At 41.7% G+C, this 24406-nt stretch overlaps 1 protein-coding gene across 1 annotated transcript in view; it reads right to left on the bottom strand.

Annotated features, from left to right (window-relative positions):
- Window positions 1-24406, bottom strand: part of asap2a (ArfGAP with SH3 domain, ankyrin repeat and PH domain 2a) — a 125927-nt gene that overhangs the window by 84492 nt on the left and 17029 nt on the right. The window contains exon 2 of the mRNA XM_078399241.1: window positions 12621-12693. Within this exon, the coding sequence (XP_078255367.1) occupies window positions 12621-12693 (73 nt within the window). The remainder of the gene's footprint in view (window positions 1-12620; window positions 12694-24406) is intronic.

Genomic DNA, 24406 nt, shown 5'->3' with positions numbered 1-24406 from the left:
TCTGCACTCCCTTCTTAGGGCTTTGGTGGTGTCATTGAGCCACGGCCGACCTTTGGGCTTAGGCTTTTTCATTTTAAGGGGAGCGATAGAATCCAGGATGGAAGAGCAAGTGATATTAAATAAAGAGGCGAGATCCTCAGTGCTGAGATGGGGGGAGAGGCCTCAATAGTGCAGATGTTGGGGGCAGCTGTGAGAGCCTCGGAGAATTTACTGGCAGTCAATGAATTTATGTCGCGGGAGTAGCGAACAGGGAGATGAGATTTTGCGGGAGATAAAGGCAGAGATGCGTCAAAAATGATAGCGCTGTGGTCCGATAGACAGGCTTCAGTAGTTTCAATGTTGTTGATTGGGAATCCGGACGATAACACTAGGTCGAGAGTATGGCCTAACTTGTGAGTGGGTCCCGTGGTGTGAAGAGTCAGATTGAAGGACTCAACCAGGTGCATAAATTCACTCACAAGAGGCTTAGTGGGACAGCAAACATGAATATTAAAGTCACCAAGAATCATGATCCGGTCAAATTTGGGCAAAATGCTAGAAATCAGATCAGCAAATTGGGTGATGAAGTCCTTATGCATTTTTGGTGGGCGATACACAAGAACAATTAAGAGGGGATAGGCTAGGCCTACTTTAATTAGTTGCACCTCGAAACTGGAGAAATGATCAGCGTTCAGGAGGCGGCAGTTGAAATGTTTCTTAAACACAGTGGCTAAGCCCCCACCGCGTCCGGAGAGCCTAGGCGAGGTGAAGAAGTGAGTTATCAGGACAGAGTTCCACGAGTGGAGCAAGCTCACCAGGGTTAAGCCAGGATTCTGTGAGCAGTAGGAAGTCCAATCCACGGGTGATGAAGAAGTCGTTGAGGATGAAAGTCTTGTTTTGGAGGGATCTTACGTTGATCAGGGCCACTTTAGCAGGGACAGTAGGGACAACAGGTGAGCTTCGGTCCGGTAGCGGCTCCCACGCCAGCGGGCGGAGGTTCAGGGAGACCACGCCGCTGCGCTTCACAGATGGCCTTGCTGGGAGCCCACGGGCCGGCAGTCCAGGGACCGGGATGATCGGTCGAAGAGCGGCATACCTGAGCTCGAGGGAGCGCCGGTGGATGGAGCTGTAAGGTCGACCAGGTCCGACTTCGCAGCGCTGGGCGAGGTAGGCCGCTGTTGGATGAGCGCGGGCGAGGTTTTTTAAATTTTCGAAAGTTCCCGCGCGTTTACCCCGCCTCCTAGCGCGGTGCGTGCGGCGGTGGATGTAAGGCTGGGCCCGCACATCTACCGGGAGTTGATCGAGGAGCGATCGCTGGAAGAAACTTTGTCCGGGACCTGGACTGAAGAAGTCGACGACGGAGGGTCGGATCAACAGGAGGGTTCGGCGGTCGTAAACTAAAGTGGCTCGAAGAACACTACGATCTCCAGGTGAGCGACGACAGGCAGCCAAACACAACGGCGCGGCCATCTTTAAGGTGAATCACAATTGGCTAAAGACTGGCTTCTATCAGTGTACTTCTTAGGAAGAACCCAAGATTATCCACTTGCTTCAAATATGATTACTATTGCTTCAGTCGTAACTTTAGCAATCAAATTTGAGGCATCACATTCTGGACAATGGAGATGCCGCCGAGGCCATCTTCTCCTATTTAATGTTCAATTATGCACTGCCACTTCAACTAAATGAAACAGGATAGCAAAACTTCAAATTGATCCATTTGATTGAGGATAATTTGGCTATTCTATCTCTTCAATTTACACATTTGTCATTTAGTGTTAATTAAAAGCTAAGTGCTGCTCCCTGCATGGATTCTTCATTGAACGAGGATTGAACTTTTGGTTTGGCAATAATTGGAGGATAATCAACATGCTGAACCATTACGTTGCACATTATGGCGGTGAATATTTCTTCAGTTGCCACTAAAGGTTGGCAATGAGCCATCAATGATCAGTTTTGAGCTGCTACATCTGTTCAGTCTATCCCACTGAGGTAGTCTTGCATATGGCGAAAGATCTTTATCTCCACAAGATATAAACAATGGTTATGCTTACATAACCCGTCATGGGCAGATACATCTGAAACAGACAATCTGACAAAGTTGAGATTTAAAATTTGTGTTGGCTCAACCGACACATACCTAATCTTGCTATTTTCTGAAGAACTTACCCAGTGGCACCACTAAACCTTGTTTGGCAATAGATGAGGTCCACATCCAGATTACATTGACCGCCTCTTATCAAGGATATTTTTATTTGAACGCATTCAGAGATTAAGTCCTTGGGCCAACACATCTACACATGTAGCACTGCAAACATATATAAACTACTGTTCTAGACATCTAACGGTATTGTATTACAGACCTTTGAAGAGATTTCTTTGGATTACTTTTAAAATTCATTTTTATGCAAGAACAAACAGTATTGGAGCTCAGGGTTAATAATGAAATCTCCCAGGCCCACATCCTCCTGCCTTGTCCACAACTGTATTGAGGGATAATGCTGCAGATTGAGATATGGGACAATAATTATAATAAATAATCATTTATTTCAGACAATTGCTAGGCTAACCTGTGCTTCGGTACTTCTAGCTGAACACTACTAGATATTAAAAAAAGATATTGCATGGTTTGACTGGTCAAAGATTGATCAACCCTCACGTTTTCTGGAGAGTGTATTTTTTAAACATTGAATGATCCAAGGCAAACATCAGCCAGACCAATGAATAAGTGCCAGGTCCATCACACAGATGGATATTAGGTGATCTCTTAAAACAATCTGACATTGTTGCGATTATTTTCTCCCACAAATTACCAAAGCAAAAACCATGATTCACTTAGCAAGGTAACCAGCATAAGACTACAAGCATAAAAAAGCCATGTTTTTGTTTTAAAAACTGAGTTGCTGGTGATCAGGCTGCAATTGAAATTGAGTTTCTTTCAATGATTTTGTTTTGCATTTTGAATATTTAGTTCCTTGATAGTCTCTTCAAATTATTATTTTCAATGAAACCAAGGAAACTTTGTTATTTGTGATTGGCATGTGGTTCACTTAAGAAAAGGCACCACTGGATCCCTCTACCGGATGTAGATATTCCAGGTCCTCTTTTCATTATTGCTCTTCCTTTGTTGAAATATCCCATGTAAGTCTTGATGAAGTCAATATTAATTGCTCCTCTTCGGATCGTTCACCTTGTTGTGGTGAAGAGGCTTGCCCTCACGATTCCGAGAGCGATGACGTCGGAAGCACTAGCTTCTGGTAGGGCCACCCATGGCGGTAAGGTCAAGGATGAGGGTCCAGACTAAGAACGATCAAAACTACAAGACCTCACCAGCGGACCAGGCAGACGAAGTTATCTTGAACTCAAAAGCTGTAAAGGCGGATGAAGGCTGCAACAGATCTATCTGCTCCAATCGTCTTGCTTCCCTTGCTATTGGTTTGTGAAGGACCATGATTGATTTGTGAAGGACCATGTGCTTCTTGGAGTGCAACATCAAGTACACATTAAACAAACACACGCACAGGCGTCTTCGTTATTCGGAATGTAGACCATCATTCGACCTCGAGGGATAGCCACGATGACGACGATTAATTGCCATTAAAATACATCCCCATAGTTCCCAACAAACTGAAGCACAGGCCTTTATTTCCCTTTTCCACACTGTTCCTTTGTTTGCATGGCTGCTACTCTCTCCTTAAAACTGTAAAAATAGCAGTCCAATACTGTACATAATTCTCCAGATACTATTTCACAACAGCACAAATAACTGAAGTATAACCTCACTACTTTTGTCAATCCAGTCATTTGCATCAAAAGCTTGACACATGATTATAGTATGGGCTATTGGTGCCACGCTTTTGCCCCACCCAGCATTCTTAATGACCCAAAGGATTCTAGTTAAATAACTTTTTAAAACAATGGCAAATTAAAATTGCTGAGATGCAGTGGATTATGGTATGTTGATTCACTGAAAAAGTAAACAATCATATGCTGCAAGGAATATGATGCCAAATGGCATTTTAAATATTGCAAGAGGCAAGAATTTAAAAGGCGTTTTAGTGCAACCGCACAGAGCTTCAGTGAGACCACTCCTGGAGTCCTACATATAGTTTTCATTTCTATTATCAAATCAGGACATATTTGGCAATGCTCTCTTTCCCAATTCTGACAACGGGTCTTTGACGTTAAATGTTAAGTTTAGTTCTCTGACAACAAATGCTATCTTGCCAGCTGAATGTTTTCAGCATTCTATTTTTAGTTCACATTTTATTCATCTGCAAATTAAAAAATGTCATTTATAGTAGAGTTTACCCTGCATACATGTATTGATCACAGAAAAGTTTTTTTCCCCTCACACAAACTATGTTTTTGACATAGTATTTCTTTCCAATACATCGCTTGGTTTTTATTATTTTGTGTATTTGAGTTTTTCTTTCATCTTTACACTATTACCTTTCTTTTCATTTGTCTGAGGCTATTACCATGACCCTTTTTACCCTCATATTGGTCATATTTAAAGGCTACTGATCATGCATTTTATCCATCCTCCTGAGACCTATGCCCAGTTCAGATAAACTGATCCCACTGTTTTTAGTTGCTAGGGCATCATGAGTTGTGCCAGAATAATATGAAACGATCCATCCCCCAGCCCCAATCTCACTCCTTCTCATACCATTACTTTGATTAGGTGTTGTAACTTTCACTTTCTTGGTCCAATGCCTATTTATGGTTCAATTAATAACAGAATAAAACATTTCAAAAGTTCTTTAAAATTTTAAATCCGTTCCACTTTCTTATTCTTTCTCTGTTGGTGAACAACATTGACCACTTTCTCTGCAATATTAATAAAAGCCAGCTCAATATGCAGGTCACCTTGATTCTAACTAGATAATATCAACAAACTTTACTCTCCTGTGCCACATGATTCACTGTGCAGAATGGATTTCAAAATTGTTGCATTTATATTAAACAAAGGATCATGATTAGAGCAATGATAAAGCACAAAGATTTGGCTTCCAAATTATAAGATGATTTTTTGTAAAGGGAAAAACTGCAAAAAGATTTTTTATGTCTATAATCAGACCCAAGAAGGTACAGCTATTGAAAAGGCCAAAGTGGCTGGGATTCTAACCAGAAAGATAACCATAAGTGAACATAACACAAGTTTAAAATTATAAAGACATTCGCACAACAGGATAGGCCAAAGTTACCAACTAATACATTCAATAAGGAATTCAAAGTAAACTACTCAAAAATGATGGTAAAGTGAAACTTACTATCAAAGTCGTTGAATCAAAAAGATGTTTAATACAAGAGCAAAGAAAAGTATGTTTATCGAGTGAATACAATAAAGCTGGAGGGAGAGCTTAGAGAATTAATACTGGCAAAGATTGTTGCCAAACTGCAACCACGTAAAATTTAATATTAATACACGTTTTATTTTTATTTGGAGATGCAGTGTGGAAACAGGCTCTTTCGTCCACTGAGTCCACACCAACCAATAATCGCTGGTATACTAGTTCTATGTTATCCCTATTTCGCATCTTTCACACTAGGGGCAATTTATAGAAGCAAATTAACCTACAAACCTGCATGTCTTTGGAACGTAGGAGGAAACCAGAGCACCCGGAGAAAACCCAGGGAAAAAGTACAAACTCCGCAAAGACAGCACGTAGTCAGGAACAAACCCGCGTCTCTGGCAATATAAGGCAGCAACACTACTGCTGCGCCAGGATGCTGCAGATAAAGAATTTCACCACTGAATAATCTCAAGGCTCTACTGAAAGATGAATGGGTCCAGAATATAATTTAAATTATGCACAAATAAAAATCAGAATAATTTGCCAGTACTGGTTCAAAAAGTGGTTAAATTACAAATAATTTCAGGATTTCCAAGCAAATTAATAGAATTCTTACCAACTCCAAACTATTGGGGAGTTTATAATGGAATGGTGAGATAAAAGCATTGATAAAAGGTTTCTCTGAATATTATAGCATTTTGTCATATTTTTGAAGAAAATCTCATTTTGATATAGCACATTTCATGCCCTAGTCATTCCAGAGAATTTACAATCTCATGAAGTACTAATTATAAGGAAAAAAATCTGGATCTGAAAATCTAAAATTAAAACAGAGAGTGATAGAAATAATCAGATCAGTCCACATCTATAGTCTAAAGTGCTGGTACAATTGTAACATAGGTAATGCAACAGCCAATTTACACACAGAGGGTTCCAACAAAATTCAATGTTGATTTTTTAAAAAATCTGTGTGATGATTGGTGCAACAATTACATGGGATTATTATATGTCCAATACAACAATAGAGGGGTGTGGGAAGGAACTGCAAATGCTGGTTTAAACCAAAGATAAACACAAAATGCAAGAGTAACTCATCTCTGGAGAGAAGGAATGGTGACGTGTCGGGTCAAGACACTTCTTCAGACGAAAGTCAGGAGAAAGGGAAACGAGAAATATAGACAGTGATGTAGAGAGATATAGAACAAATGAATGAAAGATATGCAAAAAAGTAACGATGATAAAGGAAACAGGCCATTGTTAGCTGTTTGCTAGGTGAGAATGAGAAGCTGGTGCGACTTGCGTGGGGGAGGGATAGAGAGAGAGTCTGAAGGGTCTTGACCCGAAACGTCACCCATTCCAGAGATGCTGCCAGTCTCGCCGAGTTATTCCAGCATTTTGTGTCTATCTACAGAAAAAAAGAGGGTCGCAATTTAACATTTCATCTGACAGATTGTAGCACCAATGGTACAGCAGTCTCTCAGTGACACACTGGAGTGTCTGCTTAGAATTTTGTATTCAAACCCTCAGAGGGGGCATAAACCTAGAACACCTAATTCAAGAATACTTTCAACTGGGCCACAGCCAACTCTAGTTGGTAATTACATGTTTATCAAAGATTCCTTAATAACATTGTAGATGAAGTGAGGCTGTACTATAAGTTTAAAGCTGACATTTTTATAAACAAGAAAGTCTTCTGGTCTATAAGACACTTGAAGAGATATATAAACATACTATTTAATAGCTAACAAAAGAACAAATTTAACAAATGTACAAGGGTAATACCAAAAAAGTTGCACTTCACAGATCTTTGGCTTTGCACTCATTATGTAGAAAAGACTAATCAGTAGATGGAACATTTGAGCATTTTCAGACATTGTGGTCTCCAATTACAAAGCCATTAACTAAGAATAGTCTCTGAGGAACTAGACAAGCTATTTTATCCACAATGCAAAGTATTCATCTTCTTGCAACATACTTAAGACATTAAGTAAGAATGTCACTTCATTTTTTTAAAGGTGTAGCTGACGGGACCAGCTGTCACTAGTCAAAGACAGCCTGGCAGCCAGCTGTCTGAACACAGTGGAGGCACTGTTTCCATAAGGTCACTTTCATGAATGTGTCTTCTTCACTACTTCCAGTGAACAGCTGCCCTTTGGGAGAAATGTGAAGCAATCTCTGCTGATGGTCTGGCTTTAGAAATGAATGTGAATGATCAGATGGAGACATGGATGAAGGAGGATACAGATTGGTTCCTGATTATTGAAGGGTATGTGACCTTCTTCAGTCTGAAGAAGTGTCCCAACTTAAAAGGTAATCTGTCTATTTCCATCCACAGATGCTGCCTGACCTGCTAAGTTCCTCCAACAGTTTTCTTTTTACATAAAGCAGGCTCTACAACACCTGATCATGTGCATAGCATCCAGCCCAATCCTCATACCAGCAATACCAAGACATGTGCGGACCAACTGGCAGGAGTATTCAAGGACATTATCAACCTCTCGCATCTGCGGTCTAAGGTTATCACCTGCTTGAAAAGAGCACAAATCAAAAGTGCCCAAGAAGAATTTGGTGAATTGCCTCAATGACAACAGGTCAACAGCATATGCTACCTCACTAGTTCTCCAGTCTGCTTTTCATTGACTACAGCTTGGCATTCCACACCGTTAGCCCCCTCCAAATCCATCACCAAGTTTCAAACCCAGGGCTTTTGTATCTTCCTTGGCAATTAGATCCTTGACTTCCTTTTTGGCAGACCTCTGTGAATTGGCGACACCTCCTCCTCACTAACCATTAACACAGGTGCACCTCAAGGCTGTGCATTTTGCCCCACCCCCTCCCACCCCATGACTGTGTAGCTAAGCACAAGTCCAATGCTATCTGGCGACACCACTGTTGCTAGTCGAATTACAGAATACCAACATTCAGAAAAGGGACCTGACTGAGTAGTGCTGCAATATCAACCTCTCACTTAATGTCAACGGGAAGGCCAAGGTATTAATTATTGTCTTCAGAAAGGGGAAGTCAGGAAACCAGGCACCAGTTTTCATCGTTAGGTTGGTAGTGGAGGAAGAGAGTCGCGTCAAATTTCTAGGCGTTAACATCTCAGATGAGCTGTCCTGGGCCCAACGCGGATGTAATCACAAAGATGGCATGAATACTGTAAAATTTGTGCAGATGTACTGGAAAAAGTACCTTGACTGGTTGTTTAATGACCTGGTACAGCAATTCCAACAGAAACTCAAACGGCTGCAGAGTGATGTTCGCTGATTCAGCCTTCTTCATCAATATCACAGCCCTCACCACAACCAAAAGCATCCACATTAAGCGCTATCATCAAGATCCCCACCATTCATGCTATGCCTTCTTCTCACAGCTATTTTCAAACAGGGGATACAGAAGCATGAAGTCACACACCACCTGGTTCAGGAACAACTACTTTTCTACAATCACCGGTTTCCTGAACTAACCTGCACAATTCAAATCCTAACTGGACAATAGAACATTATGGATTACCTCCTGCACTACCATGGACTTTTCCTAAAAATGTTTGTGCTTTTTGTTTAAACTGTTTTGCAGGATTTGTGCACTTTTTGAATAATTTACGCTTGGTGTCGTCTGTAAACTTACTAACCAACCTATCTACATTTATGTCCACATCATTTATATACATCTCAGAGATTCCAGCACAGATCCCTGTGGAACTCCATTGATTACAGATCCCCAACCAAAATAACACTCTTCTACTCCAACCATCTACCTTCTATCAGAAAGTCAATTCTGAATCCATACAAACAAGTCACTGTTAAAGCCGTGCATTTTAATCTTCTAGATTACCCAACCATGAGGGACCTTATCAAATGCTTACTAAAATCCATGTAGACAACATCCACTGGCCTAGCTTAAACTGATCACCTATACCACATCTAAAAAGCTGCATGGAAAGCCATGCTGACTGACCCCAACTAGCCCATTCCCTTTCAAATGGGAACAAATCCTATCCAGAAGAATCCTTTCCAATAGTTTCCCTACCATTGACATGAAGATCACTGGCCTATAATTCCTTGATTATCTTTCCTTCCCCTGAACAGTGTTATCTTGATTAACCCATTAACTCCATCAGCCATTGCATACAACACAATGCTCCGATATTTTCTCCAATAATTACTTGGAGCATCTGTGACAAATCTGCCCTTTCTTAATTCCACTTGTCTCCACCAAAGTGTGTCAGCCTCTCTCCCCCTCTCACACACACATACATATCTGGTGAACCTACGCTGCACCTCCCCTTCTCCTAATCTGACACCATTCAGATAATCATCTGCCTTCCTGTTCTTGCCACCAAAGTGGATAACCTCACATTTATCCACATTATATGGCATTTGCCATGCTTCTGCCCACTCACCCAAGAAGGGCCTCGACACGAAACGTCACCCATTCCTTCTCTCCTGAGATGCTGTCTGACCCGCTGAGTTACTCCAGCTTTTTGTGATACCTTCGATTTGTGCCAGCATCTGCAGTTATTTTCCTACACCCAACTTATACAAGTCACCCAGCAGGCTCATAGCATCCTCCTCGTAGCTCACTCTGCAAACTTAGAAATGTTACATTGAATTCCCTTGTCTAAATTGTTTATATTGTAAACAACTGGGGTCACAGCACCAAACCTTGTCACCGCCTGCCATTCTGAAAAGGACTCGTTAATTGCTACTCTTTGCTTCCTGTCTGCCAACCAGTTCTCTATCCATATGAATACCCTACCCCCAATACCATGTGCTCTAATTTTAAACACTAATCTCTTGTGTGGGAACTTGTCAAAGGCTTTTTGAAAGTCCAGATACACACATCCACTGGCTCCCCCTTATCCATTCTACTTACATCCTCAAAAAATTCCAAAGGATTAGTCAAGCATGATTTCCCCTTCATAAACCCATGCTGACTTTGACCGATCCCATCACTGCTTTCCAAATGCACTGCTATAACATCTTTAATAATTGACTCCAGGATCTTTCCCACTACCGATGGAAGACTAACTGGTCTATAACTTCCTGTTTTCTCTCTCCCTCCTTTCTTAAAGATTGGAGTGGAGTTACATTGGCTACCCCTCCATCGTTACTTTTTTGCATTTCTTTCATTCATTTATTCTATATCTCTCAAAATCACCGTCTACATCTCATTTCCCTGACACTCTGAAGATGGGTCTCGACTCGAAATATCACCTATTACTTTTCTCCAGAGATGCTGCCTGACCTGCTGAGTTACTCCAGCTTTGTGTCCACCTTCAGTCTTATCTTCTCCCTGGTTACCCTCTTATTTTTAATATAGATGTTAAAAGTCTTGATATTTTCTTTAATCCAATTTGCCAAAACCATTCGGCCGTTCTATTTGGCTGCTTGAGTTCTTTCGTACTTGCTTCGTACTACTCAAAAAGCCCCGTCGGATTTCATCTGCTTAAGCCTTACATTTACTTCTTTTTTCTACTATTTAAACTAATTCTTTGGACATATAAGGTTGCCTTACCTTGCCATCCTTATCCCTCCTCCTTACTGCAACTCCAATCAGCTGGCCTTTATACGACCCCCGCATGTATGACTTAAAAGACATTTGGATAGGAAAGGTTGTATGGGCCAGGTGCACGTAAATATGACAAAATGGGGTATTAGCTTTAAAAATGGGGTAAATGCTGTAGTAAGTTCATTTAAATTCTGCAAAAATGGAAGGTAACCAATTAAAAGCTGATATTATGGTCAGACTAAGAATGCAAAACAGAAAATTACCAGATGGTCTGAATTAGGCAACGGAGAACAGGTTCCTAAAGATTAGAAACCTTAAAACAGGGTTGATTATCCATGAGGCCTGTGCCTTCAGTTCTTCTCCTCACAATTATGAAATCTGGGTCACATACTCCAAGCAACAGCAGGAATTAAAATCCAATGTCACATGGGACCAACAGAACACCAATGACACACTTGACTGAACTGGTCTACAATTCATGTGAATTATACTGTCTGCCTGCAGGCTTCACCAACTAAGATGCCGGTGTCCCTCAAGGTCATCTGCTGACGAGCTGTAGTTTTATAGGTCAACTCAAAAACTGAAAAGGTGCAGAGAGACCAACGCTCCCAGAAAAGTTTTTTAAATGTGATAAATTGTAGTAACTGAACAAAGTAATGATGATGAGTACTAAGAAATTCAAGTATGTCACCTATTTACTTCCACAAACTTTTGGACATTTGCAATCATTGGAAATCCAAAACAGAGTGATATCCTTTACCTGGAATTTGATGTGTGAACAGTAGAACCCATTCTGTATCTTGTCAGCTAATCATATTGGGAAAAATTAACAAAACAGAAAGAATTTGAACCAAACAACAGCTAAGAATAGGAACATCTGTGCAAAAGCGCTGATAAATAAAAGAAAATAAAAAGCTCAAATATGAGTGAGAATGGGCCAGAAAAGGAGAGACAGATTCAATTCTGAGGAAAAGAGACACTCTACAAATGAAAAGATTTCAATGCCAGACAGGTTGTTTAGCGATAATTAAAATTTGATTTATTCACGAATAGTCAGACCCTTTGCTTTCTTGTTTTGGTGGATATCTTTCAGTTAAATACTACAATTTGCATCCTTCTCGGTATTTCAATGTGATGTCATTTGATGACGAATTACCATAGCACATCTGAAGCAGCAGAGAAACCTAGGTATCACCTTCCCTTATACACATAAAAAAAATGTAGAAACAAGCGAAATGAATAACATTGATTATCTTGTTACAATGGCACCTATCAAGGGGTGGGATATATTAGGCAGCAAGTGAACAGTCAGTTCTTGAAGTTGATGTGTTGGATTCAGGAGAAATGGGTAAGAGTAAAAAGACCTGAATGACTTTGACAAGGGCCAAATTGTTATTTCCAGATGACTGGGTCAGAGCATCTCTGAAACGGCAAGGCTTGTGGGGTGCTCCCGGTCAGCAGTGGCGAGTACCTACCGACAGTGGTCCAAGGAGGGATAAACCACAAACCGGCGACAGGGTGTTGGGCGCCCAAGGCACATCGATGCGCGAGGGCAACTAAGACTTTCCCGTCTGGTCCGAGCCGACAGAAGGTCTACTGTGGCACAAGTCACAGAAAAGTTTAATGGTGGTCACGGGAGGAATGTGTCACAATACACAGTGCATCACACCCTGCTGCGTATGGGGCTGCACACGGAGGACTAACAGCATATTCGGCAGGTGGTCATAATGTTTTGGCTGATCGGTGTATATTGCAAGGACATGCAGATCAAAAAAAGGAACACACACGACCCCTCTCTTATTGTAATCAATTATTAAAGCAGCTCTTTACCTAGTCCAGATGTATAAATAGCTTTAACAGATTTCTTCATCTTTTGTAACACTCCACGATCCACATCCAGTGCCTAAAAATAAAGAGTGTGTATTTATAACAAAATGAAAAACAGTTAACACACAAATTTTAATGAACGCTTGACTCTGTACTTCAATTTAGGTTGGTATCTGGATAGGTTTTACCCAGATGGAAAACTTGTATTTAAGTATTAAATCAGACTCATGTCATTTGTGACCTATTAATGAATGCATGATTCAAGTATTTTTGCTGATAATTTTCACGTTTATGGTTTGAAAAAATTTACATCACTCCTGTTCCATGCTCTGACAGCATAAATTCAAAAACAGTGTCGTTACTCATTGTACAAGCAGCAAATTGTCAATTATCATTACCAGGAAATCCAAAGTAGTTATACTGACCAACTAATTTCCATAACACATGGATAAACAAATGCTAACTATTTACTTCAACATATGTATATTTTTCAATGGGTTCCATGCATACTCGATGTTTGTGGATGATACCTTTGACAGGGAAATTAGCCTGATGGCAGGAACATACTTGTTGTCAAAGCCACTGCAAGTGTAGCAGACTGCCACCGACGAGACTGCCTCTTCATTCTGCACCAGTCCCAACTACTAGAGTCAGAATCCCAGTGGACATTTGTGCCTTGGCCACAGTCAAACAAACAGCAAGCCCTTCAAACAGGCCGCTGGCAATTTAAGGACAAGAAATATTTGCCTCAACACATTTTAAAAATAGCTCATTCAATTTGAATTCAATTTTCCTGTGCTGGTGATTGATAACAATTATTCAAAAAGCACAACGTTGAGTTTTAGAAACTATATATATATATAGTGAAAATAACTGCAGATGCTGGTACAAATCGAAGGTATTTATTCACAAAATGCTGGAGTAACTCAGCAGGTCAGGCAGCATCTCAGGAGAGAAGGAATGCGTGATGTTTCCGGTCGAGACCCTTCTTCAGACTGATGTCAGGGGGGCGGGACAAAGGAAGGATATAGGTGGAGACAGGAAGATAGAGGGAGAACTGGGAAGGGGGAGGGGAAGAGAGGGACAGAGGAACTATCTAAAGTTGGAGAAGTCAATGTTCATACCGCTGGGCAGCAAGCTGCCCAAGTGAAATATGAGGTGCAGTTCCTCCAATTTTCCAGTGGGCCTCACTATGGCACTGGAGGAGGCCCATGACAGAAAGGTCAGACTGGGAGGGGGGGTTGAAGTGCTCAGCCACCGGGAGATCAGGTTGGTTAAGGCGGACTGAGCGAAGGTGTTGAGCGAAACAATCGCCGAGCCTGCATTTGGTTTCCCCGATGTAAAGATGTTGACATCTAGAGCAGTGGATGCAATAGATGAGGTTGGAGGTGAGGTGAACCTCTCTCAACTGGACTGTTTGGGTCCTTGGATGGAGTTGAGGGGGGAGGTAAAGGGACAGGTGTTGCATCTCCTGCGGTTGCAGGGGAAAGTGCCCGGGGATGGGGTGGTTTGGGTGGGAAGGGACGAGTGGACCAGGGAGTTACGGAGGGAGCGGTCTCTGCGGAACGCAGAAAGGGGAGGGGATGGGAAGATGTGGTCAGTGGTGGGGTCCCGTTGTAGGTGACGGAAATGTTGGAGGATGATTTGTTGGATCCGCTGGCTGGTGGGGTGGAAGGTGAGAACGAGGGGGATTCTGTCCTTGTTACGAATGGGGGGAGGGGGAGCAAGAGCGGAGCTGCGGGATGTAGAAGAAACCCTAGTGAGAGCCTCATCTATAATGGAGGAGGGGAAGCCCCGTTTCCTGAAGAATAAGGACATCTCTGACGCCCTAATGTGAAACACCTCATCCCGGGCGCAAACGCGGCGTAGACGGAGGAATTGGGAGTAGGGGATAGACTTTTTGCAGGAGACAGGGTGGGAAGAAGTGTAGTCCAGATAGCTGTGCGAGTCAGTGGGTTTATAGTAGATGTCAGTCACTAGTCTGTCTCCTGTGATGGAGATGGTGAGGTCCAGAAACGGAAGGGAGATGTCAGAGATAGTCCAAATATATTTAAGGGCAGGATGGAAATTGGAAATGAAGTGTATGAAGTCAGTGAGTTCTGCATGGGTACAAGAGGTACCAAGGTAGTACCATTTTAAGGTATATATATATATATATATATATATATATACACCTTCACCTAAAGCACACCAAAACCTCCTAGTCAATTCTTACATTGCGAACCGTGGCGTTTTGCAGGATCCTGGGTGGTTCCCAAGCTAAATTTTGGTCAGTAACACATAATAATTTACTGTAATAGCAGTAGCAAAGACTGCCAATTCTACTTTATTAAATATCACCACCATTTACCAAAAGTAATTACTTCAACTTGAAAGGAAATCCTGCTGTATGCACTGAATGCTGCCACTACAAAAGCATAATTAAACTAGATTTTAATTTTTCTCACTGCATCTCTCACATAGGAGCGCAACAATGGGAGCTAAAAATAGTAACATTTCCCAGAATGCTCACATATGATAATTGTAGAAAGATAATTGCAGCAAAAAAAAATCATGTCCTCTGATTATGGAAGACTATCAGAAAACAGATTTCCCTTCTATTCTCAGGAAAATTATCTATGATTTAATGTTGTTAACAAATCTCCCACTTTCATCTTCTTTGTTCCAAGAATAATATCTCTTATTAATCGCATTGTGAACTGAGTCTTGCATCCTGCATAGCAGATTAATCAGGCAAAGAGGAAATCTTCCTTAAGCATATTACCCTGAACTGATTTCAATATTCTAATTAACAATTCTGAAGAATTCCTTCTCTCCAGACGCTGCCTGACCCACTGAGTTACTCCAGCATTTTGTGTCTACCTTCTAATTAACCAATATGTCATGAGGATTTAGCACAGCTTTCCTGCTTCTGCACGCCATGCTTCTCATCACACATCCAACGATTATGTCAACTTCCTGTCCATTCAATGACTTAAAAACACACAGCAGATATCTGTTCCTGCAACATCCTTTTAAAACAGTAACATTTATTTCTATTTCTACCTTTTTTCTACACAAAATTTCATTGACTGTGGATGTCTGCCATTTCACCCGTTCACCTGAGCCCTTGAAGCATGTGGCTACTTTTTGAAGTTTGCTACTCTTTTCATTGTATTACTATCATTGAATCATTTGTATTTCGTGTCAGCTGCAAATTCCAAAATTCTTTTAGATTTTTTTTTTCCTACCTGATATAGCAAAGTCCGGATCACTAATATCTATGAGAATTTGTAATGGGCCCAAAAGCAGGTGGAATTCTAATGTACATTTTTCCCCATCCTGATTATCAAACACTCACCACTTACCAGTAAAACTGTATTTTTGGCTACTCTTTGATTCTTAAGAAATCCCAAAGATTTAGCAACTGGTTTATTTGGCCCCATTTCCCCATACTACATTTAAACACACTTAGGCTTCATCTCCCACCCTCCCTTTAAATTCATCCTGGCTGTTATAATCTCACTGGGACTCTTACTTCCCACACTCCCTTGAAGCACAGTAGGCCTTGAAGGAATTAAACAAGTCGGGCAGGATCTAGGGAGGCAATGGACAGGTGACATTTTGAGTTGGGACCGTTCCTCACAGAGAACATGCAAACTCCCCACAGAACAAGCCAGAGGTCAGGATCAGGTCACCATAACTGTATAACATTACAAGCCATCTATTCCCTACAAAAGGGGGAATTTGCAGAGGCAATTAACCTATAAACCACAAGGCTTTGGTATGTGGGAGGAAACTGGAGCAAACCCAGGCAGACACAGGGAGAACATGCAAACTCCACGTAGACAGCATCCGAGGTCAGGATGAAATCCAGGACTTTAGAACTGCGCGGCAGCAGTTTACCAGCTGCTGCTATTGTGCCACCCAACATGTTCTTCAGCCAGCAATACGAACACATGTAACTTGGCAATTATGATTGCTGTTTGTGGCATTCGCAAAGTCAAAATTAGCTATCTTGTTTCCTAAGTTACAACAGTGACTAAACTTCCAAAAATTGTTCACAAAAATCACAGAAGCACCAAGGGCAAGAAGCCTGAAGATTGCATGCATCTATAATGTTAGTCACCTGATTCACAAAAAATATAATTTTTCTAAACTATCCTCCAAAATAATATAAACTTTTGAGATACACATGTTGATTTTATTTTAAGCATATCTGGTAATAGACATTTCCCGAAATAGGCTATTTCAGGATATAGCCGAAATAGGCTATTTCGGGAAATAGGGTTCCCGAACCCTAAAAATCCTCGCTTCCGACACAAAATCAGCAATTTGCTGAAATTCCCAAATCATAGCTCTTTAAAAAGTAATGCCACAAAGTGTTCCTCCACAGTTTGCAGTAGTGCTTTTCTCAATATTATGTTCTACTGCTCAAACCCACTACCTTTAATATTCTTCATTAAATAATTTAAAGGCACTGCCCCATTGAATTGTGTTAAGAGAATGTCACGTACTGATCATTTTTGCTACGGTCTACAGCACACGTCCTCTCATTTATTTTATCAAACAACTGATGATTTAACCAGTATGACAGCGAAAGTTGATACTATAAATGACCCCTTCAAAACCACACTCCCATCATCTCCCCTGTTCAAACCTCTACAGATGAACCTTTCATCTGCAACGCATTTTAAGAAGGGGCCTTTTTAAAAACTTATGCCTGCAACATCTCCTTTGAATCATTCACTTCACCTTCCCAAGCCTCAAATGTTTCTACTGAGCTGCTGCCGGTTCACTGCAATTTTAAAAAGATAGAAAACATACCCCCACTATTTATTGGAGACGGCGTAAAGCAGGGAACATTAGCCCAATTAGACCAACATCAGCAGTAGTTACGTTTCTAGAATCTATTTAGGAAGTGCTTACAGGACTCTCAGAAAAATAATAAATAGGATTGGGCAGAGTCAGCATAGATAATTTTTGAAAGGTAGAAGGGGTAGAAAAAAACCCACATTTCACAGTTCTGAGTTTGAGGTTGCACACTGCAGTTGAAGGCCAAGTGAGTTGATGAATTATATTTGCACTTTTCAGAAAGCCTTTGATGAGGTGCTACATAGACCTTGAACCAGATTATAAAACATGGCATTGGGGAAAGTACAGTAAACCCTCATTTCAACAGAACCCATAACAACAGAGTTTGGTTATAGCAGACGGATCTGCCTATGCCACCACCGGCTCGCACAGCCTCCCTGGTCCCGGCTTTCGACAGCACCATCAGCTTGCAAGTTGTACCAGAGAACCCTTCACCCGCCGCACTCGCCGATTGATACAGCTATTCTCCAGTCTCTGTCTCTCTTTGCTTCCCCCCCACCCCGCTCCCCTGAAGTCACCGACATACTCCAGATTTGCTGCCTGACTCCAGTACTGTGTGTTTTGTGTAATAACTGTCATCTGCAGTTCTTTGTTTCAACTACATACAATGATAATACCCGACTCAGTATTAGCAGACAAACGGCAAAAACGGATCATTCCCATCATCCTTCCCCCCCCCCCCCCCCCCCAAGGTCCATTATAACGAGGGCTTACTGTACTCTGGCATGGATTGAGGATGGGTTAATGGACAGAAAATAGCCATTTTCATGTAGTGCTTAACTAGTGGGGTACTGTAGGGGTCAGTGAAGTGGACTCAACTGTACATAAACATTATCAATGATTAGGATAAGGGAACCAAGTGTAATATATCCAAATATACTGACAGAGGGAAAGATAAATCAGGCCTGATTGAATGGCGGAATACACTTGATGGGCCAAATGGCCTAATTCTGCTCCTGGAACTTAGAACAATGCAAGTTGTGAACAGGAGGACTTCAGTGGGATATTGGCTGTCAATTGAATGACTAAGGATGTGGCAGATGGAACACGATGTGGAAAAATGTGAAGTCGTCAACTTAAATATATATTTTGCCTTTAGTTTAAATCTAAGTAATGAGAAATAGCAGTGCTGGTGTTCAGAAAAGCCCTGTGTTCTTGTCTGCAAATCACTGAAATTAACAAGCAGATACAGCAAACAGCTCAGAAGGTAAATAGTATGCTAGCTTTCAATTTAAGAGGATTTGAGTATAAGAGAAAATACTACACTGGAATTATACACGGTCCTAGTGAGACTACACGTGGAACAGTCTACCAAGAACCTGTATTATACAAGTCTGGACTCGCAGCCTGGAGAAGGTAATTCTTGCAAGAGATTATGAAAATACCCTGCGAAAAGATTAAACAGACAGAAAATGGATCTGTTCTGAGTTCAGAGGAATAAAAGATTTCATTGAAAAATAAAATATTCTTACAAGACTTTTTAGTATAGATGCTAGAGTTATGTTTCACCTTCAGTAACACTGAGAACCAGGGGTCAGTCTCAAAGTTAAGGCAATAGCCACTCAGAACAGGAGACAAGAGAATCTTCAGCTGGAGAGAGCAAGGAATCTTTGAAATTTTCTATCCAACTTTGCTCTGGGGACTCAGATGTTGACTATATGAAAGGAAGATTATTGGATGCTAAAGGAATCAATGGATATGTATTTAATCAGAGACAGTAGCACTGAAGTAAAAGCTAAACCTTAATCCTATCAAATGGTGGATCGGAGAACAAACAGCGCCTCTTGCTTCCATTTCTTAAGCTTTTATGTACCATAAAACATGGAATATGCATCCTTCGGTCCACAATGTGTGCTGAACACGATGCCCAAGGTAAACGAAGCACATCTGCCTGCATGTGATCCATCTCTCTCCATACCTTGCACATCCACGTTTTTATAGTGCAGAGATACAGCACTTCGGCCCACTGAGTCCGCGCCGACCAATGATCACCCATGCACTAATTCTATCCTGCACACTAGAGTCAATTTACAGAAGCCAATTAACCTACAAACCTGCACGACTTTGGAATATGGGAGGAAACTGGAGCACCCACGGAAAACCCACAAGGTCACAGGGAGTACATACAAACTCCCACAGACAACACCCGTAGTCAGGATCGAACCCGGGCCTCTATTGCCTCAAGGCAGCAACACTACCACGGCACCCAGCTAAAAGCCACTATCGTCACCCATTCCTTCTCTCCTGAGATGCTGCCTGACCTGCTGAGTTACTCCAGCATTTTGTGAAGAAAAAGCCACTATCGTATCTGCTTCCACCATCACCCCTGGTAGCACGTTCCAGATACCCACCCAGTAAAATACTTCCCCACGCATCTTCTTTAAACTGTGCCCCTAACACCTTAAAGGTATGCGTTCTGGTCTTTGACATGCTGGGAACTGTACCAATCCATTTTGTGTACTTTTATCAGTACCTATTTACCTCGTCCTCTAACATTCCAGAGAAGACAATTCAAAATTGTCCAAGCTTTCCTTATAGCCAATACTCTACTCCAACAGCATACTGGTAAACCTTTTCTGCACCTTTTTCAAAGCCTCCACATTCTTCCTTTAATGGGGTGACCAGAATTGCACACAATACTCCAAAATGCAACCTAATCAAAGTCATATAAAGCTGCAACATAACTTCCTGTCTCTTATACGTTGAAACAAATACAACAGAAGTATGCTTTCCACAAAACTAGAACAGACATGGTAGGGACTCCATTTCTCCAAAAATATTTGATTGATCGTTTTCCTTGTGCCCTCCCAACAGTTGGATGCAGGGAAATTACTAAATTCGATTAAAATATGCAAAGCCACTACCACAATTAAATGGCATGGATGAATAGACCTTCTGCAGAGCTCAGTATTATCTATTTTCCCTAGAGGAATAGAATTATACAGCGCAGAAACAGGCCAGTTGAGCCAACTTGGCCATGCCAACTAAAATGCCCCATCTAAGTTAGTCTCTCTTGCCCGCATTTGGCTCGTATCCCTCTAAACCTTTCCTATCCAGGTGCCTATCCAAATGCCTTTTAAATGTTCCTGGTTTCTGCCTTTCCAAGAAGATAGACACAAAATGCTGGAGTAACTCAGCAGGTCAGGCAGCATCTCTGGAGAAATATAAGTAATGTTTTGGATCAGAACTCTTCTTCAGACTGCAAGATAGCGAATGCTAGAACAAAACAGGGCTGGCAACAGATGACCTCAGGAAGGGTGGAGTCCATAATCATCCATTGGTGCCATTTAAATGTTTAGGAAAAAAACCTGCAGATGCTGGTTTAGATCGAAGGAAGGAACAAAATGCTGGAGTAACAACGGGTCAGGCAGCATCTCGGGAGAGAAGGAATGGGTGACATTTCGGGTCGAGACCCTTCTTCAGACTGAAGGGTCTTGACCCGAAACGTCACCCATTCCTTCTCTCCTGAGATGCTGCCTGACCTGCTGAGTTACTCCAGCATTTTGTTCCTACCTGCAATTTAAATGTTGTTGTACCCGCTTCAACTACTTCCTCTGGCAGCTAAGTCCATGCACCCACTACACTGTATGGAAAAAGTTGTCCCTCAAGTTCCTGAGGTTCTCAGAATAAATCTCCCTCTCTCACCATGCTCTCCAGAGCTTCATCTCCCTACCCTCAGAAAAAGACCTTGTGCATTCACCCAATCTATTCCCCTCATGGTTTGCCCTGCACTTCAAGGAATTGAGTCCTAGTCTGTCTAATCTCTTTAGAGCCCTGGCATCACCCTTGTAACTAAAACTGAACCCAATACTCCAGGTGCAGCCACACCAACATCTTGTACAGCTGTAACATAATGTCCCACAGGTGGCACTTTGGATTGGTACCTTGACCTTTTTCTTTGTTTTGGGATAAGTGATGGCAAGTACAAACTATCCTTCAGTTTGTAATTGCATTCATGTTACAGTGGCTCACTTATACATGAAACTCCTCAGTAACACGGTGCTTCCACTATGGTGTATACACAGTACAATGAAACTTTGGTTGCTTGCTATTTTGCACAGAAAGCAAAAATAGTCTGCATCACATCAGAAATATGTGGAACATTGAGGGAAATGTATGTTGTTGCTCTTAACCTTCTAGGTGCCTGTGACAGTAAAGTTTAATTTAGTTTAGTTTAGGGATACAGTGCGGAAACAGGCCCTTCGGCCCATTCAGTCTGCACCGACCAGCAATGCCCACCCACTATCCTACACACAATAGGGACAACTTTACATTTATAACAAGCCAATTAACCTACAAACCTGCACGTCTTTGGAGTGTGGGAGGAAAGTCTCAGAGAAACCCCATGCGGTTATGGAAAGAACATACAAACTCCGTACAAACAGCATCCTTAATCGGGATTGAAGCCGACATTATTCCAGCAAATTTGTCTCACTGCAGTACACCCTGCAAATGAAGCATATAGTAACAACATTATACTGATGGGAATGGAGGATGGATATGGTCCTTGATGCATTATTATATTTAAGCTTGCAAAAGCAACAAATGCTTAGCTTTTGTTGCTTCAAAAGGCAACAGCTACAAAGAAACTACAATGCCAAAATTTGACCTTCATATATAGATTTTTTTGCATTTTAATAACTTGCTGGGCATTCTTCAGAAAGTTCCAAATCATTAAATGTTAATCCTGAACATAAATATGAAACTGAACATGAAAACACAACAAATATTGTTTGGAAAAATGAACCTACACAGGTGAAGTTGCTGTATTTGTCAAAGTCAGAGGATAAGGTAATGATTCTCAAGCTTGCATTGAACTTCACTATAAATAGCATAAGAGGCCAAAACCAGAAGTCAGAGTGGTGTGAAGAATTAAAATGACAGGGCAAGACTGAAGGCTCGTGTTTATCTCTAAAGATTTAATTGATATTAGCATGGATAGAGGAACGGTTAACAGCAGGAAGCAGCGAGTATGGACAAGGTCATTTTTAAGTTGGCAACCTGTGCTCAGTGGAGTGCTATGGAGGTCAGGCTGGGGGTGACAACTGTTTACAATTCCTTGCAGAAATGATAGTATATTTATTATCACTCGTACTGAGACACAGTAAAATGTTCAGTATGCTATCCAGTCAAATCGTTCTTTACATAAGTACAATGGATCCACTTCTGGAGCACCGCACAAAGAGTCGCCACTTTCCAGCGCTATTATGCAACTTTCAAATCTTTGAAAAATCCAATCATAGCCCAAGGATTGCACTCAATCCATTCCCTCATCCGACTGCTGTAAGACTTCCACCTAGAGGGCATAGACGTCTGAAGAAAGGCCCCAACCCGAAATGTTGTTTGTCCATATTCCCTCCACAGTTGCTGGCTGGCCTGCTGAATTCCATCAGCACTTTGTGCCTTGCTCAAGATTCCAGTTTTGGTGGTCTCTTGTGTTTCCCTTTTTTGCTCCACTGCAAAATCTCCTCCAAGTATGCCTACTTTGAAGTTCTCATCCTCTCTCTGACAGGAGGTCTGCAAGTTCACATACCCAAGAACAGAATGTAGAAAATCACTGCTTTGAGATCTATTGGTGATTTAGGGGAAAAAGCATGGGGTACGGTAACCAAATTTGCAGATAACATAAAAATAGGAGGAAATGTGACCGAATGGCAGAATAGGCATAAGGGACTGAATGATCTACTCCTGCTCCCATTTCTCCTGGCCTTAAGATCCATCCTTTTACTGGGAGGAGAATGAGTACAGAAGTGTAGGAAATGAAAGCAATGCAGTTGAGAAGTGCATTAATCTCTGATGGAAAGAAAATCATGGTTTGAAGAAACAAAAACATGCATTGGAAGTACAAGACGTTGGTCATAAGGAATAGAAGTGGAATTAGGCCATTTGGCCCATCATTGATGAAGCCACAATGTTCACTTTTGGACTCCCTGCTAGGAAGGATGTCATTAAAGCAGGAAGAGTACAGAGATTTATGAGGGTGTTGCCCGGATTTGAGGAGCTGGGCTATAGGGAGAGGTTGGGCAGGCTAACACCATATTCCTTGGAGCAGAAGAGGCCAAGAAGTGATCTTATGGAGGCATATAAAATCATGAGGGGTAATGATAGGGTGAATGCACAAAGTCCGTTAACCAGAGTATCTCGACTCAAACCGTAGTTCAGTCTGAAGAGTCTCGACGCGTAACGTCACCCATTCCTTCGCTCTAGAGATGCTGCCTGTCCCGCTGAGTTACTCCAGCATTTCGTGTTTACCGCCAGAGGATATAGGTTTACAGTGAGGGGGGCAAGATTTAATACAAACCTGAGGTGTAACCTTTTCACTCAGAGGGTGTTGGGTATATGAACAAGCTGCCAGAAGAGATAGTTAAAGAAGGAATGATTACAGTATTTAAAAGAACAGTTGGACAGGTACATTTATAGGAAAGGTTTGGAGGAATACTAGACCAAGTGGACCCATTGGGCCCAAACCTCCCCTGCATTTGGTGCAGCACTCTTCCTCTCCCCCCCCTTCCCTTTCCCCTCCCTCCCCCCCCCACTCCACCCCCCTTCCCCATTATCCTCTCTCCTTCCCCCCCCCCCCCCTAGGAAATAGATTTAAAGTTTAAAATGTGAATAACTAAAAACATAATACCAATTTCAATGAAACTTCTTCCATTAGCACCAAAGGGACGACGGTGAGTAAGGAGAGCCTAAAATTGTCACGCTATCGTGTACCGTTTTGGCTGTAGTTCAGGAACAAACAAATGAGAGTTTTAGTATATAGACTGGACCAAGTGGACCCAAACCTCTCCTGCATTGGTGCAGCACCCTCTCCTCCCCCACTCCCCTCTCCTCCCCCATCCCCCTCATCCTCCCTAGGAGATAGATTTAAACTTTAAAATGTAAATAACTTTAAAAATATAACAGATTTCAATGAAACCTCTTCCATTAGCACC

This window comes from Rhinoraja longicauda, chromosome 5, assembly GCF_053455715.1.
Source record: "Rhinoraja longicauda isolate Sanriku21f chromosome 5, sRhiLon1.1, whole genome shotgun sequence".
NCBI lineage: Eukaryota > Metazoa > Chordata > Chondrichthyes > Rajiformes > Arhynchobatidae > Rhinoraja > Rhinoraja longicauda.
Note: the sequence above shows the minus strand (reverse complement) of the source record. Positions and strands in the feature narration are given on the sequence as shown.